The following is a 17,518-nucleotide window of genomic DNA, read 5'->3' on the forward strand; positions in this document are numbered from 1 at the left end:
TGAAGTACAGTATGTTTATTTTTAATAAGTGTCTTGGGCAGTAACAAGTGTAAACCTGTTTGATTTCCCTCTGTACAAAGTTGTTTTTTTCCCATCTTTTTTCTCCAAACTGCTGACACTGTATCATCTCTACTAGACTAAACGGTGAGTGAGAATCTTATGAACAAACAAGCTACAAGAAAAAAAAAAGGAACACAAATTGCATTCATTTAAAAAGACAATACAAAAACCAGACAATTCTTTACATGAGCAATAACATTTCAAGTGCAAATATCATTATCAAACTCCAATACATCATAGCAAACTATTGCTTTAAAGGCAACACCTCATTAAAAACCAACAACAACAATAACAGGATGCAGGAAAGAAGCTCTTTCTGGTAGGAAGAGAGGGTGCATGTGGGTCACACGAGCACACCAAAATAAGAGAATATTCTGTCCGATGTATAAGTGAAATGTGTATAGAAAAAATTATAAACTGATATAAGAGGTCTGACCCAACAATACCCTCAGATTTGACAGTGAGGGCATATTCCCTTTGTTTAATCCAGTATGGTCCATGGGATATAGTGTCCTAACAAACTAATTTTTATTTACAAAAATGGGAAAAAATACATACATACAGGAGGGCAAGTTTTCTTTCTCTTTATGAATGTCCAGGTCAGTGGATTTTTAGGGTCACGTGTTGACTAACCATTCATTCGTTGTTCCTAGGTTGCTTAAAGTGATACTGACTGAAGGGCGTCGCCTCCTAAATCTTGGGCTAAAGTTTTCCCACTGGGAGGAGTTAATGAAGTGCCTGGTCATAAAAAAAGTGACATTTGCCCCAAACTCAGCACACCAATTAATCTGTGTAAAAAGGTGATTTTTTTAGAGGTGACAATGATGTTTTTGTACACAGGGTTCCCACACAATCTGGAAAAACATCTGGAATTGAACGAAAATATTTGTCAGGTCTAAAAATGTGTATTCTCAGACTTTATCCCCCATCAATTTGACAGTGGATTTCAACTCAGTATCTTTATTCATCCATACTTTTTTTTCAGGCAACAGCAATTTTGTGTTTATACTTTAAAATTGAACCAACAAAGAATTCAAACATTTGGAACAATGAGACTGGAAAAGTACAGCATTTTGAGATAAAAATGTGAAGGAATCCTGTGTCCAATATCAAACAAACCTTTTCTTTTCGTAAAATCTCATGTAAAAGGCAAATGAGAAGATTTCCTCAAACAGTAATTCTGGCTGAGGCTTATACAAGCCAGAATTGTTAGATTTTCTCTACACTTAAATTATTTTACCCTGTTTAGTCACTCTTAAAATTTGTTTTACTGTACAAACCAAATTCTTGCTTTTTTACTTTTTTTTTCATTTACGCCTAAATAATTTCTGCCTACGATGAATTGATGATAATAGTATTATTAGATGATTAATAATCTCAACAAGACCACAGCCCAAAACAGATTTTGCAAATTTCCATGTGGGTCGCAACTAAGCGGAACCATTTTTTTTTTCTTTTTTCATTGCACTTTAATAAAAAAAAAACCAGAAGGGACGGTGGGTTCCAAATCTAGTGCAGAAAACTACTCGAGCTGCCCAATCTGAGCGGTCTTTGGAAGAGCTGTCTTCATTGAGACAGGACACAGAGCGAGTTGGGGGTATTGAGTGTCTTTGGATTTGAGACTAGTGGGAGCTTAGGGGCGGAGAAGCAACTGGATCTGGGAAGAAGTGTACTGGACCTAAAAATTAGGATTAAAGATTTCAACCCTCGTCTAGATTAATCTCACTATTTACAAGAACAAAAACAAAATAATTCGTAAATCCACAGACGAGTAATGAGAGATTATCAACATAATGCTTGTAAAAAAAAACAGAATTATTGTGGATTCTGAGCTTCCCTTTTTTAAACCCTACAGAATATTAGTATGAAGAGTACATGAGAAAGACAATGAGACTGAAGAATTAAAGTGACCTTTTTAAAAAGAAGCAGCAAACATAATGTCCCACAGAGACATTACTCTCACTCTCTGAAACATGTTTCCACCAGACATCACATCATCCCATCTCTCACAATCATTTATCTCCCGAATGACCGCTGGGTTCCGTGGAATGACAAACCACACTTTTGTGTTTGCTTTGTAGTTGGTTTGGAACGAAAAAATAAAAAACGACCATAAGAAATAACCCGGAGGTTGGGAAACACGGGTACAGTCTAAACAGATGGAGCAAAACACGGTAGAACTGTTTTAACAGTTGGAAAAGGCTCTAAGAGCTCAAAAATACAGCCGGGCTTCAATGGAGCTGGAAAACTCAGGATTTAAGCGACCGCTCCTCCTCGAGGACAGCGCTCAGACACCAACGATGGCACCAGAGTTACACAACACTTTTACACAACACAAACAGTCACACTTAATGGTAGGAACTGGAGCAAACACAATAACAAGCTCTAATCAGGCTCAAACCGCACACACAAAACAACACTCCTACTGTCTGAAATAAGCTTTTTTTTTTTTCCTTATACGTGGTTCCATTGCACAACACAACAGAAACCACTCACATACTCAACATTCCCACTAAATGCTAGAGCGCAGGAATACAAACCTGGAGACAGACAGAATAAACCTAAAGAGCAAACGGGGTTACGACATGTCGGGCATTTCTCAGGTCTGCTGAGTGAAGTGTCTCATAGGGTTTGTGTTAAGAAGTCCTGGAAGAGTTGTGGCCTAAAAGGTGGCAGGGAATGTCGGGAGAGGAGCAGGGAGAAGGCGTGGGCCGGTGGGGTGGGTGTTGCAATCCGGTACCTCTCTGCAGCTGCAGGCTTTTACTTGTATGGCCGCAGGAACGCTGACACTTTGCTGCTTATGAGACGGATGAAGGAGCGTGGAAGCATCTCGTTGGACTCCCGAGTGGTGTACTTAAAGTAGTGGTTTGGGTTGGCCAGCACATCAAAAAGAGTCTTAATCAGTTTTTTATCCTGCAGGAAAAAAAAACAACAATCAGGTGTCAAACAAAATTTCTGCATTAATCAATTAAAAACTCCCTCATAATTGACCAGTTTAGAAAAGTGTTGATACTCTGAGTATTTTTCAAATTTTGTCGGATTACAAGCACAGGACTTTGTTTTGTGAAGTGACAGGAACATGAAAATCATTTTTACAAAAGCACAGCTGAAAAGTGTAGAATGCGTGCACTTCCAACCCCCCTTTACTCTGAATACCCTGAATAAAATTCACTGCAAATAACCAATTTAGTAAATGTGATCTTCTTAAGTGCAGTTTATGCGTGGTGGAAACCTAACATGTTACCTCACTCTGTGCACACCATCTACATGGTGAAGCATGGTGGTGGCAACATGATGCTGTGGTAATCCTATGCCTTTCTTTAGCAGGAGCAGCAAAGCTCCTCAAGAGTTTATATAAAGATGAACAAAGCTAAATACAGGACAAGGCTTGAAGAAGACCTGCAGAGATACAGCCAATAATTTACATCAAAGCATAATCATGTGTTTGAACGGTCCAGTCAAAGGCCACAAAAAAATCCAGTTGAGAATTTGCAGTAAAGACTCGCGTACAGTTTTCATCCAAACTGGCTGAGCTATTTTGCAGAGAAGAATGGCTTCAAATTTCACTCTCTATGTGTGCTGGTAGAGACACACCTCAAAAGGCTTGCAGCTATAGTTAATGATGAGAGGTAGTTTCTATAAAACACTGATTTTCAGATTTGTAATTTTTTTTAAATTGAAAATCATTCATCATTTTCTTTCCACTCTACTATGAGTATGTCTATGACATAAAACGTCAATAAAATACAGTAATGTTTGCAGTAGCAATGTAAACAAAAGTGAAAAAAAAATATCAAGGGAGTGTGACTCCTCTCAAAAGACACTTTAGACAAATTACACAACTAGTATGACAATGCCAACAAATATTTTCCATATTATTCAACTTCGCTTATGTTCAAAGACAGCAGTTTTGTTTGGGATTAAAACCCTGCTAATAAAAACTCACAGCTCAACTGAATCATCCTAAATCTGACTGCATCATGTACAAATAAATGACTAACACCTAAAAAATGGCACAGACCTTAAGGATTTCTTGATGGTTTTCCGAGGCGTAGAGTCTTCCATCTCGCACAATATCTTCTACAAGCTGCTCGTAGTCCTCTGAAATCAATAAAAGCAACACAAAAAATCATCAATGCAACCCATAATGCATTTAGCTTTTTAAATAATATAATCCATAGGCAGTTCCCCTCAAGGCAGAGGCTCCTTTTAACTCATGTTACCATTGTCTGCTGGGATGTTTCAGATCATTTATTGTGATGAAAACTACACTGAATCATAAAAAGTATGTCATGACCATGAATGGATTAACACTGTATTTGGTTTCACTGCTGCATATTTCCACAGGTTAGCGTCTCCATTTTAGAAATCAATAGATTAAAAGATGTACATATAGGATGTTAACCAATCACAACACTGCGAATATGAAAAATGTATTTGTGCCACTTCAGAATTAACCAAAGGATTTTTGGATTTGTCTTTATGCCTTGGATCCTGTGAGCTGTGCAGTGGGACTGATCATCTGCAGAAGCCAATGCTGGAATCTGAATCTCTTTCAGTCGAGATGCGAGAGTTATAGTAATTTAAAACGTTTAATAAGTAAAGTAAAATAAGTAAAATAAGTAAAATTGATGCTATTTGATGCTATTTTAACACTTCACTGTCCATAAAAGCAAGACAAAAACTCAAAAGCTGGAGAACGTTGTAAAAAAATAAGTGAATTGTTCTGTGCAAGCTTTTCTAACATTATAAAAACACAAGCTCTGGTTGAGATAGAGGAGGACTGTGTTAATTGAGTTTAAATTATTCAGATTAGATTTAAAATTACTGAAACCAACTGAGAAGTTTGTTTCTGACAGGAAATGAGACAGGTATCTCTGAAAAATTATAAAATGTAAAATATGTTTTTATTGATATTTTAAAAAGTTGGCGATATCTATTTAAATCCTTCTAAATCAGTGGAAAAATCATTATTGGCATTACTGCAATGAAGCCGTTATGATAAGCTTTAGCTGACTTTGCGCATATTTCTGCTGGTATGTTGACAATTTATCTTTGGCGATGAGCTCATAATCTTTGAAGTCAGAAAACCTCCTTGCCATCACCCTAATCTTTAACTTTCTCCACAGATTCACTGTTAGATTCAGTCTGGACTCTCACTGTGCTGCTCTAAAATGTTATTGTTACTTCCAGTCAGAAAAAAGACATGTTAACCAAATAACAGATTACTTTAAGCCCTAATTTTCCAAGGACTAAGGATGATTTTGGGCTTAACTGTATGTGATGTTTTGCAGAAGTAACTGTCTACCAAGGTGAACTAGGATAGGATGCTACGTACCATCATAGGTAACATAAGGAATCTGGAAACCTCTGGCGCTGTTGAGCTCATTAGACTTGAAGTTTATCCACAGACGTCTGGAGCGAGCAGTGAAGGCGATGGGCCGCTCGTACGTCTGACAGGTCTCATAAGTGGTGATGGATGTCGCTGACCCTTGCACAAGCACAGATAATCCTTCCTCATATTATTTATGCCCTCTATTAACTCTAATGAATCCAGAGAGAGAGAAAACTCACAGTTCTTCCTCATGACCAGAACATCGCCGCACTCATCCTCTGAGGGCAGGAAGATCTCCGGCACCACGATCAGGATCTTGCGCTTGCTTGGTGGGTTGATATTCCAAATACACTCCACGTTAGCAGGGTAGTTACCAGGATAGTTAGGTGACTCAATATAACCCATTAGCTCGCCCATCTCACCACCACATTGCCTGTCTAGACAGACAAAAGCAGGCCAGGTTAGACTGTAGCTCTTGAAAATAATAATAATAATAATAAAAAACATATGAAGATTTTAGGTCTTAATGTTCCAATTCACTTTTGCACTGCGAGACGCTTGTGGCCCCATCAAAGTCAGTGGTGGTGTTTCCCGGACAGGTGATGCAGTAATTCTGCCTGAACTCTGTCTGATAGGTCCCCACTGGGCAGCGAATACAGCGGTGGACGGTGGTGTTGTAGTAATGACCTGGAGAACACTGAACTGCAGGGTGGAGTTAAAAAAAACCATTAATTCTGATCAAATTAGTTTGATTAACTTCATTTATGCACAGAAATTGTTCCTATTTTGTTGCATTACCGTTTGAACATTGAGGTGCAACGTAAATAATGTAAATATTAGTGTTGTCAATTGATTAAAAAATGCATCAGATTAATCAAGATTAATCACTATGCATAACTTTCTAAGCTTGAAGTGTAAATATGTAAGTTGTTTAAGAAAGTGTTATATTGTCTCAAACAAAACATGTCTGAAAATTCTCAGTTTTCCAGGTGTTTATTAATGACTGTTAATATAGCATTTGACTCTGTAATGGCAATGACATTTTCATAACTGTTGCTACTTGTTTCACTTTACTTGAGGCAAGAGATAATATTAATCACACTGTAATGGCACTTAATGACATTTTCATAACTGTTGCTACTTGTTTCACTTTACTTGAGGTATGAGATAATATTAATCACACTGTAATGACACGTAATGACTGTTATTAAATGACAGTTGTTGACAGTGTAATAAAGCTTAATGAAATCTTTATTGTTGGTCCTACTTGTTCCACTTTATTTCAGGTAGGGGGAAATATTAATTACTGTTTTGTTAAAGCTGTTGACAGTGTAAAAACACTTATTGACATTATGACTACTATCATGACTTATTTATGACATATGATGATTCTTGGTTAATGTCAAGTTGTCATAACCAAGACATTTTTGTCTAGATTAATGTTTTAATTAATGTCACAAAGGCATTTTGAATAATGTCAACTTTGTATTAAAAGTGTCATGATTTAAAGAAAGACACTTTATGACAACCATAATAAATATTCATGAAGACTTACTCATGTTCATGACAGGTGTTATGTCATGTTTATGACAGTGTCATGTCAGTCTTATTCACACCTCGTCAAATAAAGTGTTACAAGAGGAAGCATCTGTAGTGATGTCATCCACACATCATCTTTCAAATTTAGGCCATAAATCTTACACTTAAACAGATTACAGCATCTACTCCAACATTTGTTTTATCTTCAGACAGCTGCATGAATGCATGCTATATTTTTAACAATTTCAACTGTTGGAATTGTGTGTATTCTTTTACTTCAGTAGTTCACCATTATGAACTACTTTGTTTCATAAAATCTTGAGAAAAATGTCATATTATCAGTTTGCTGCCGTACACTGTGCACTTAATGTAACACTTTCACAAGTATGCATACTTCTGCAAACTATTGTAGCACTAGTTTACAAAGCCCATCTCAGGGAATGGCAGGCTAGGAGGGATGTACAGTAGTAATGTTTCACTGAAGAGCTGATTCAGTGAAATCTAATATTTGAGATATTTTTCAAAACAAATCTGACCTTTGACTTCACAGTCGTGAAAGGAGCTGGCACCTTCCCGCTTCGTGCTCAGGCCTCCACCGCAGGGGAAACAAAGTGTCCTTCCCAGATCTGGCTGGTAGGTGCCCTGAGGACACGGCTGGCAGGGTTTGAAGCCATCGCTGGAGAAGTAACCAGTAGGACACTGGCCTGCATTTGATTTAAGGATCACAGAACATGGTTATTAGAACATTTCTATGAGCTGCACGAGATGAGATGGACGCTCAGTTTAATTCACCTGCACAAGAGGAGATGTTTCGTGCTCCAACAGCCCCATGTCCATCGCTGCCAGGGCAGAGGTCACAGGCCAGCTGGCCCTCTTTCTCCTGGAAAGTCCCGGGTGGACACTGGACACAGCGCTCCTGTCCCCCGTGGTAGTAGGATCCTGCCAAGCACATAACTGGGAAAAAAAAAACATCAAAAAGTAGCACAGGTGAGAGATGAGTCAGCATTAAAAAGAATTAACTGAGCTTACTAGTCCAGCCTTACCACATCTGCCATTGACCCGCTCCCAGCCTGGGGCACAGTGGTCCTGAATGGGTGCAACCTGAGGAAGCTTTTGGGCCACTTCATACTCCAAACCAGCAACCCGGATCAGAAATCGCTCTTGGTTGATGGACTTCTTCAGAGCCTTGATGTACGTTTTCACCTGCTTCTCCATGCGCTGCCGCAAACAGCTGAGGTTGCAGCTTCCTGATCAGTAAAAAACTTCGATTTAAAAACGTTTTGTGACTCAGAGTAATGATGAAACGTGTTGTCTGGACAACAGGATCAACATAGAGCGGTAGTGAGATGACTTACCTGTCGTGTCTCCAGGTTTGACTTCAGCTTCCAGCTCCAAAGTGATGCGTGTTACTCCTTTGTTAGAGGGATTGCGAGCATGTCGCCCTTTAGCTTTCTTGGAGGAGTCACATGTAAGGTTAACAAATGTTACCTGGCAGTTGCTGCAAGGCTGCCCCCCTCCTGCAGAGACAACGTTATTGAAAACCACGAGGAAGCACTGCACAGTTCAATCAGACAATTCTGACACTTTTTACAACTTTATCACAAAAGCACTAGAGGCAGTGCATCTTTTATCTGGAATATAATACATTTCATTTTTTTCTAAACAATCTAGGTCTTCCATCTTTTATAAATGATATTCACTTTGAAAGAGAGAGGATATTGGCTGCTGCAGTTTCTGTTCTGCCTTTGTTGGGTGACCTGCTTTGCAGATTCCTCTCAGTAACACTGAATCACTGGTCAACATATATTTTTTTTCTCAAGAATGCATCTTGCTGTAAGTTTTGCATTATTACCTCAACTTAACTGAGGCAACCCCATACTGGAGCAGCACTCTAAGGACTGGTCCACAGACACAGATATTTTGAAAAACTAAAACCATTTTATGCACGTTGGCCTTTCATCTAGCTAAAATCTCTCACTAAGGAGGGGATTTGAGAAACCTCTGTTGTTGTGTTTGTATGTGTACAGGGGAAAATGGAGATTTAGGGTCCAGCGCATAACAATCTGCACCAATTAATCCACATACTTGCTTCGACATGATTCCAAATCGACATTTAAAAGTCGTTCAACCTGTACATCTGGTGCGTGTGGATGAACACTTTTCTTAAACCAATTTTTGTGTGTACATTTTATTTTTTCAAATGAAATGGTTGAGACATTTATTTTCAAAAAGAACCGATTAGATGTGTACAAAGCATATGGCTCTGCAGAAACTCCTTTTGGAACAAAAGACTACTATAATGGTGAACATAATCACAAGACAAACTAACACTATGTAATACTGATGCACGATATGTTATTTTACCACACTTTAATTTTAAACCATATGTGATTTAAAATGCTACAGATATGAACTTTATTTTAGTATCCAATTGGGACTCTTGTGTCACTTGGCTTGGTAAAATTTTGATCTTGAGCCATCAGTGAAGAACAACAGACATTAATGGAGACTGACCTGGTCCCAGTGTCCGTCCCCTGTCCTCGGTTCTGCCTGTCAGCTTTGGATGCAGGTGACATTTGGCATTTTTAATCTTGAAAGAAGCCTTCTGTTTCACTGGAGACGCCAAAGTCTCTACAGACAAACACAGCCTGGTGGGTGGAAGGACACTGAAGCATCATGCTGCTACCAGCAATCAGACGAAAACCTGTGATGCTATAGTTCATGATATTTGATTTTAAATAAAAACCAACAGATAACAAACCTACGCAGCCTTGAATGATGCTGGAATTGATCCTCGTAGGGGGCTTGCCCGTGAGAATCGGGATGCCGCAGCTGACTGAGTAGCTGTTATTTGTCCCTGAAAGAGAGTGTGCCAGAGCAAGAACTGTTGATCAAATGTCTCCAGTTTGCTGTTTTGTGTTTGTACCCTGACTCGGTGTGATATATATACCTGCCAGATAGTAGGCTTTGGAAGCACAGGTTAGAGAACAGCTCTCCTTTTTGCCCGTCCTGCTGCAGGTCAGGGTGGCCCTCGGTGCCACAAGTCCAGGAGGACATTTCACCAGCTCTACAAGAGAGAAAGCTAACAGGTAAATGTCCAAAACTTGCACAACAGCTGCTGGAGTTGCAGTTACAATTATCTGACACCCACAACATACCAGATTATCAGCAAAATGCACAATTGTTGAGGCATTTGCAATAAATAAATTACACAAAAATTGTTTAATTAGCCAAAAGAACTCATAATACAAGGATTGCATTCAAATTCAAGACTAGATCATACATTTAGTGAATATTTGCAAATTCAGTGCCCAGAAGTGAGTACTTCATAAGAACAGGTACTCGTAAATCACTCCACACTCAGAGATGGAGATAGAGCAAATCACAGGCTTGATTAGTTACATCAGATGTCCTTGAGATAAAACACTTCAAACACCTGAACTACAGAAGGTAACATTTCATTGGATGTTAGAAAGATGCAAAGTCAAAAGAATTGTGCAAAAGGAAAAATCCCCAGAAAAGGGATTATTGTCTTTCACAAACACAAACAAGGAACAGATACAAAAAAATGGCAAAGGCCCTGGATTTTTCTACAGATTCAGCTGGAAGCATAGTTCACAAATTTCACTGTCATATGAGCAGTGGGTGCACCACCTGGTGGCAGAAAGAGGAAGCCATCAGTGCCACCAGATTCCAGAAGAAGCAGGTGGTCAAAAACCTTTCAATGAACTGCAGAAAGACTTGGCAGTAGCATGCACTGAAGGTTCAGCTTGAATTAGCCAAAAGGCTGCCGGTATGTGCAGCAATAAGTCAAACTCAATGGAAGAAAGTGAATGCTGAAAACAACACCCTGCCTACAGTGAAGCATGGTGGTGGTTCAGTGATGCTCTGAGGCTGCTTCATGTGACACTGGAAACCTGAAGTATGTGGAAGAAAAAGCAAATGTGTGGTTGCATGGGACATCCTAGAAGATAGAGTGGCCATCATAGCTTCCTGACTTAAACTCTTTCAAAAATGTAAGATGTAGATGGTATTTGAAAAAGAACAGAGGAATATAATTCAATTTCAGATATTGAATCCTGAGTTATGGAATAATATATTTTAGGAACACTGGCAGAAGGTCATATCTACCGATGAATCTCATTTAAAGCAGGTGTCAACAGCAAAAGGTTTCTTTGCTAAGTCCTAAAAATGCTTGATATGAAGGAGTTGAGCAACTTAGAAATAACAGAAGACGTTAAAAGTGTCTCTCTGCATTCAGTTTGGAGAAACCACTCATAATATCAGTTGTGTCAAACTTTTTAAACTAGTAGCTTGGGTATTTTGTTGGGGTTGAACAATTTTAGGTAAAACAGTAAACACACACACACTCCTAAAGAAGCCACTAGGGGGCACTGTTGTCACATACCAATGCAATCCTTCTTGTTCCAGTGAAGCTTGTATCCAGACGGACAGGTACACTCATAGCTCCCCAGAGTGTTGATGCAGCCATATTTACAGCCTCCACGATTGATACTGCACTCATCAATATCTGCGAAAAGACGCAGTGACAGAAACATTTTATGAACAAGCATGACAGGATAGGCACAACTGATTTTGTGTGAAAGAAAAAAGAATGATAGAAAGAAAAAAATAATGATAAAGGAAGTATTAGGAAATAATATCACGAGAGCACTAGATCTTGTAGAAGGTAAGGCTTTCTCCAGTTGCAAAGAGTTCTTCTATGATTGCTTCAGTTCTCCTTGTTGGTTTTGGATGCATGGCAGATTAATGTGTTTGCGTGTAAACAGAAGTGAATTCTTGTTTTGATGTCACCCACATTCAATTTCATGGTCAGAAGTTTTCGGGCTCTTTGGGGAGGAAGACGTGTGGTAAGCAGTAAATTATAATCACCTTTTCAAACACATGCTGAGCTAAAACCGCAAAAAGCACCCGGGATCCAGATGGAGTCTGGCTGCATTCGGGGCCAGACAGAGAATTGGCTCGCGGGGTTAAGCCGAGCTCTTTAAGCAGGCCGCGGACAAGTGGCGCACACATAAGGAGGAAACAGACGTAGATAATAGCCGTGATTGATGATCTGGCTTGCTGATATGAAAAGCTCTTTCTTGTCTCATTTAATTATTTACCGTGAAAAGATAAAAACAGCCTGCGTTGCTGCTTCACTCTCTGAAGAAGATGATGACTTCATCAACAGGCAGAGCTGGCTGCTTGAAAACGTTGTGAGGGATGTGCTGTTCATCCTTCGCATCAAAGCACTCAATTTAAAGGACAAAGACCTTTAATGGATATCTGATGGAATAGGAGCTCATCTGCCAGACTTCTTTTATCATCAAATGCTGCATTCTAACATTTCTCCAGATCTCTGTGCATGTTCATCAGTGCTGAGACAAGCCAAGGGAAGAAAAATCCCCAAATTAAAAAGAAAGATAAAATGACATTCAGACACCCAAGCGTCAGGCATAGGAGTTTCTGAATGAGTAGGTGAGTTCATCAGAATGTCATCGAATTTAAATTTCAATAGGTTTTTCTGTGTGTTTTCATTAAAAACCTCAAGAACTTAAAAAGTGTTTTTTAAAAACTAAACATCCTAATCAAAACTTAAGCAATTTTCTTATTAACAGTGCTTTGCAAATCACAAACTGTTACGTTACAACCACGTGTGATTTCATCTCAGTATAAATACTGTAAAAGTTTGTTTGGGAAAAACGTTAATGAACAATAGCATAATAAAGACCAAGGAACACACTCGACAGGTCAGGGATAACAATATGGAAAGGTTTTAAGCAGGATTACCAGTACTCAAATCTTTTGTTGGTCTCACCGAGCACTGTTTAATCCATCATTTAAAAACTGGTAAGCGTACAGAAAAACTGCAAACAAAACAAATGACGGTTATCCACCTAAGCTGACAGGCAGGGGCAAAGTGAGCGTTAATCAGAGAAGAAGCCATAAGGTTAATCGTAACTCTGAAAGGAGCTGGAGATATCAGGTGGGAATCTGTCCACAGGACAGCTATTAGTTGTGCTCTTGGTAAGTCCCCTACAAAGGGCTGGAGAGCAGAAAGCCTCCATAAGAATCCCCATTAAAAGTTTGCCACGAGCCTTAAAGGAGACATAACAAACATGTGCAAAAAGCTGTTCAAATCAGATAAGAGCTAAGCTGAGCATTTTGGACAACATTCAAAGCTGAATGTGTGGCAGGAAACTAATACTGCACATCACCTTTAACACACACTATCCACTGGAAGCTGCTGGTGGCAGCGGCATGCTGTGGGGATGCTTTTCTTCAGAAAGCAATGCTTGAACAAGGCAGTACTGGCAGAAAATCTATTGGATTACAGATCATATATGGCAATGATCAAAGGATAATTATATTTTAAAAGCCAAAGTCAAAATTCAGACTTAAATTTAGTTAAGAATGTGAGGCAAAGCTTAAAAATGTGCTCTCCCTCTTCATCCAATCTGTCTGAGCTTGAACTGTTGTGCAAAGGGAAACTTATTGACAGAAGGACACTGACCTAATTGGCTTCGTTAAAGGCGACTATTGTCAAACACAGATCGCCGCTCTCCTGTACAGCCGTATTCCAGCTCATAAATTACAAAGGAAATAACATAACCTTAGTTGTGCAGAAGAATGAGAGAAGTATAACTGGGAGCACCATAAATCTCAGGGGTTATCTAACAGTTGTGACAGCAGTGCTGAAAAGCGAGGGGAAATCATTCATCAACTGCTCACTCAACAATAGTATGGAGAGCCATTTACTTGAGACCATCTTTGCTCCTCTCAGCAGCCCAGCGGGCCCTGATCGCCGTCCATCAGGTGAGAAAAAGCCTTGCAAATCCAATTCAGGGGCATTTATTCCCGGAGCTGACAGCTAATACAGCCACCCGTCTGTGGAACGGATCTCTTGAACCTAATAAACCTGAAAACCTGGATACAGCATTGTGTGTGAATGCAGAGAAAACTTTTTCTCATCGCAAGGCAAACTCTTGAAAATCTAAACTTTAAACAACATGGCCTCTATGTTTTTGAAGTATTTCTGTCTTCTTTTTTTTAACCTGAATCGACAACTTTTGGGGTGATTTAAATGACTTTAATAAATACAACAATATATTAGTAGAACTGTTCAGTGAAATAAAATAATTAGAAGAAATCAGTGCAAAGGAATGTATATTTAACATACTTGGTGAATACATATGCCTCTCCCTGAGTTGTAGAAGATATCAGTGGAGCTAAAGTTTTAACAATGTGATGTATTAGTGATGTCCGATTTGGCTCATTTCAATGAGACAATAAATTGTCCTGTGAAGGGTAATAGCCAGGTGAGATAAAAGTATTGTTTCAATTCGGTTTGTAGCTCCTTGGCAGGCAGTTTTCAACTCACAGATGTAGAGCTAGATGCCATTTACTTTATGGATTTTCTGTCATCCGGGTTGCCTGCCAATACTTTGGAAGTTAAGTCATCAGACTTTGTATTATGTGACAAGTTTTGCAACATGCAAAAGGTTGCAAGGGATAAAACGTGTCAAAGTGTATGAATGAGGTTCTGTGCTTTTGTCTTTAAATGTACCATAACCTGGGAAGCAGATTGTATTTCAGATGAGGTGGTGAGATCTTTCCATCAAATTGCTTGGAGCGTTGCCAAGCCTTTGTAAGATTGACAAGGATATAACTTGGACATGAGGGTAGCATGACCAGTTCTGCTTCAGAGTATTTGATAACCATGGACTACATGTCATGACTAAACTGTCACAGGTGTAGAAATGGTTCCTCCAAGAAAACTATCCAGATTTCTGATGCCACAACAAAAAGAATCCAAACAATCACTACAAATTTTCTGCATAAGAAAAACAGTTAGGGAACACTTGCCCACCATCCTGGGTAATCATTCTTAGTGGACCCCAGATAATCTCTGCAGACTCTCCAAAGGATCATTTATTCTCTTAACTGAATGCTAATTTCAGACTGCAGACTCTGGTGTAAAGAAGGTTTTCCTATTTGCATATGCTGACATAAAGGCATGGGACAACATTGTCAGGACTGAAGATTGTTTTGAAGACTTTCACTTGGTTGTAAACCAGTGCATTAAAAAGTATTAGGAAGGAAAGTTGAGGAAAATGTGTTGATTTCATAAGATTGAGGTATTCATAAAACACAATTTAACTGCAAGCTGTAAATGCAACCCTGATGACAGTGATGGAAAATGAGAGATACCATCAAAAATAGTTAAAATGCATCGACAGTGGATGGCAAGTGTTTGAATCATCTGTCATACGAGTGTTTTCAAAAAGGTTGGGTAAAATTGGAGTGAAGTTATGTATAAAGCTTATAAAAATACTTAATACCTTATGCAAATCTTTTTTTTTTCTGTTAGACATGAAAGAATTAGAAAAAGGTTGTTTGGGATGAAGACAAAGGATGACAGACAGGAGATTTGCCCCCCCAGACAGACATGTTGGCTCACCTCCACAGTGGGCCAGGCCGTACAGGACGTAGCCTTTATTACAGAGACACTGGAAGCTGCCAGCGGAGTTGACACAGAAGTGGTCGCAGGCACGGTCGAAAGAGCATTCATCAATATCTGCAAAGACAAAAACACAAAGCAATAAAAAATGATTTAAAGCAGGTGAATCTGGATCTTCTGCCGTCCCACCCTCATATCATATCTTCTGTTCATGAAGCTGAACCTGACAAACTTCTCCCTTCTCTACACTTTAGACATGCTACGATGAATCAGTGTCTCAATCCAGCATCAAATTAAAATTAAAAGTGCTTTAATGTTGGATCATTTTTACCATTGTAGACTACAATGCAGCTTTCAGTGGTTTCTGTTTTTCTGATTTCCCCTTTCCACAGCCAGAAAAGCATCTTCCTGTCTGTCTGTCAGTAGGCTCTCATAAGCCTGCATGCCATTAGGACTTCTGATGAAGTTCTTCTTTAATGTCAGTGTCAGTCTTTGCCAAGCTCAGGCAGCACATGCTGGGAGAAAATAGGGGTTTGCAACAACTTTCCGTGATGTCTAATTGGCTTGTTTATTAAAGTTTCCCTGGATTTTCCCAGGAATATCATGCTTTCATCTGCTATAAAGTGAACCTCCTCTAGGTTTTTAAATAGCCCCAGGGCTCATCAACAAGATGACAAAGTTATTACCCTGCAACTGCAGAAGTATTCATACCCGCTGAACTTTTCTCACATTTTGTCAGGTTACAACCACAAACTACAGTGAATCTAACTAGCAGTTTATACAACAGACCAACACAAACTCATAAATACGGGGTAATCACTAGAAAGTTCAAAGCTGACAAAGACATACTCTAAACAGTAAGAGATTAGACAGTTTTTATCTCATTTAATGGGTTAGCAAGCGGTTTAGGTAAAAAAAAAATATTTAAAATTTAAATGATTTTAATGGACTTGTTGAACTCCAACACCACAGAGAGCCCTTACTGATTACTGATGACGTCTGGAGTCCTGATGGCTCTCCTTGTTGGCACACACTGTGTGCAGCGCTGCAAAAAAAGTGTTTGTTTTTGGCAAATTAAGGATAAACTTTACTCTAAATCCCAATGGAAAATAATCATCGTGACTGAGTTTATCCTTAAAAGGTTTCTTATTGCAACATTGACGCCACAAGTGAATCTGTAACTTATTATTACATAGTTTAGCATTAACCCAAAGTACAGAGCGCTGACGATTGCTACAACACTTATTTACAAGGCTGCAAAAAACAAGTTTCCATTCATTCCAGTTTTCAGCAAGGTCTCATTGTTTTTTAAAAGGGGTTGATTAAAAGAAATAAATACATTTTGCTTGAATTCCAAAAACATTTTCTTTGTCCAGACAACATGAGTTCTGATGAGCTTCTTAAATTGCATCATAAGTGAATCAGGACTTTAAAAGAATGCTGATGGAAGCTTCACACGAATGCTCCATCCTAACTTACAAACCAACAAACACTAGCCTAGAGTTTAGTGCTTTTACACTACACTCCAGGTTTAGTGTAAAAACTAAACCCTAGGTTTAATTTTTATACCTCCAGACTTCAAATGACAGCAAATGTCTGCATCAGTGCAACAGAACCCATCCAAATTACAGCAAAATCACTGCATTCAGGATTAACATGTTAAATATATGGCAGAATATTACACTGAGTGTAGGTGTATAGTTTGATCTTGCACTCATTATTTGCTTCTTTTTATCTTGGATAACTAAAAATGGCTTTTGTTAATGATAATGGATGGAGAAATGGTGCTAGTACCATAATTGCCTTTACTGGTACAAAGACAACTATATACCACACAGAGGAAAAAAACTGTAATGTAAAGTTAATAAACACCAACCAACAAATAATTTCTCAAGCACGTTCATTGTTGCCCCATTAGAAAACATTTACCTTTGAAGACAAGGCTTGTGTCTGAGAATGCTTCTTTGAAATAAAAAGGATTATATAATCAGAAAGTCTTTCGAATGCCTTCTTTGGAGGTTTTCCAGGGAAACCCTGAAGCAGACTAAGAACTCTGAATAGGCTATATTTTCCATCAAACCTAGGAACGACCAGGGATTCCTCAGAACAAACTGTAGTAC

General features: G+C 38.8%; 1 protein-coding gene across 2 annotated transcripts in view; it reads right to left on the bottom strand.

Moving 5' to 3' along the window:
* The window catches only part of scube3 (signal peptide, CUB domain and EGF like domain containing 3), a 112,738-nt gene continuing 95,220 nt past the window's right edge, over nt 1–17,518 (bottom strand). For both annotated transcript variants that reach the window (XM_023331801.1, XM_023331796.1), the window contains 14 exons: nt 15,399–15,515; nt 11,343–11,465; nt 9,885–10,001; nt 9,696–9,791; nt 9,449–9,565; nt 8,290–8,451; nt 7,978–8,181; nt 7,727–7,888; nt 7,471–7,638; nt 5,936–6,097; nt 5,635–5,832; nt 5,399–5,551; nt 4,082–4,161; nt 1–2,973 (listed from right to left, as the gene is read on the bottom strand). In XM_023331801.1, coding sequence (XP_023187569.1) covers nt 2,821–2,973; nt 4,082–4,161; nt 5,399–5,551; nt 5,635–5,832; nt 5,936–6,097; nt 7,471–7,638; nt 7,727–7,888; nt 7,978–8,181; nt 8,290–8,451; nt 9,449–9,565; nt 9,696–9,791; nt 9,885–10,001; nt 11,343–11,465; nt 15,399–15,515 — 2,012 coding nt within the window. In that variant the 3' untranslated portion in view covers nt 1–2,820. The remainder of the gene's footprint in view (nt 2,974–4,081; nt 4,162–5,398; nt 5,552–5,634; nt 5,833–5,935; nt 6,098–7,470; nt 7,639–7,726; nt 7,889–7,977; nt 8,182–8,289; nt 8,452–9,448; nt 9,566–9,695; nt 9,792–9,884; nt 10,002–11,342; nt 11,466–15,398; nt 15,516–17,518) is intronic.

This window comes from Xiphophorus maculatus, chromosome 1, assembly GCF_002775205.1.
Source record: "Xiphophorus maculatus strain JP 163 A chromosome 1, X_maculatus-5.0-male, whole genome shotgun sequence".
NCBI classification, from domain to species: Eukaryota; Metazoa; Chordata; class Actinopteri; order Cyprinodontiformes; family Poeciliidae; genus Xiphophorus; species Xiphophorus maculatus.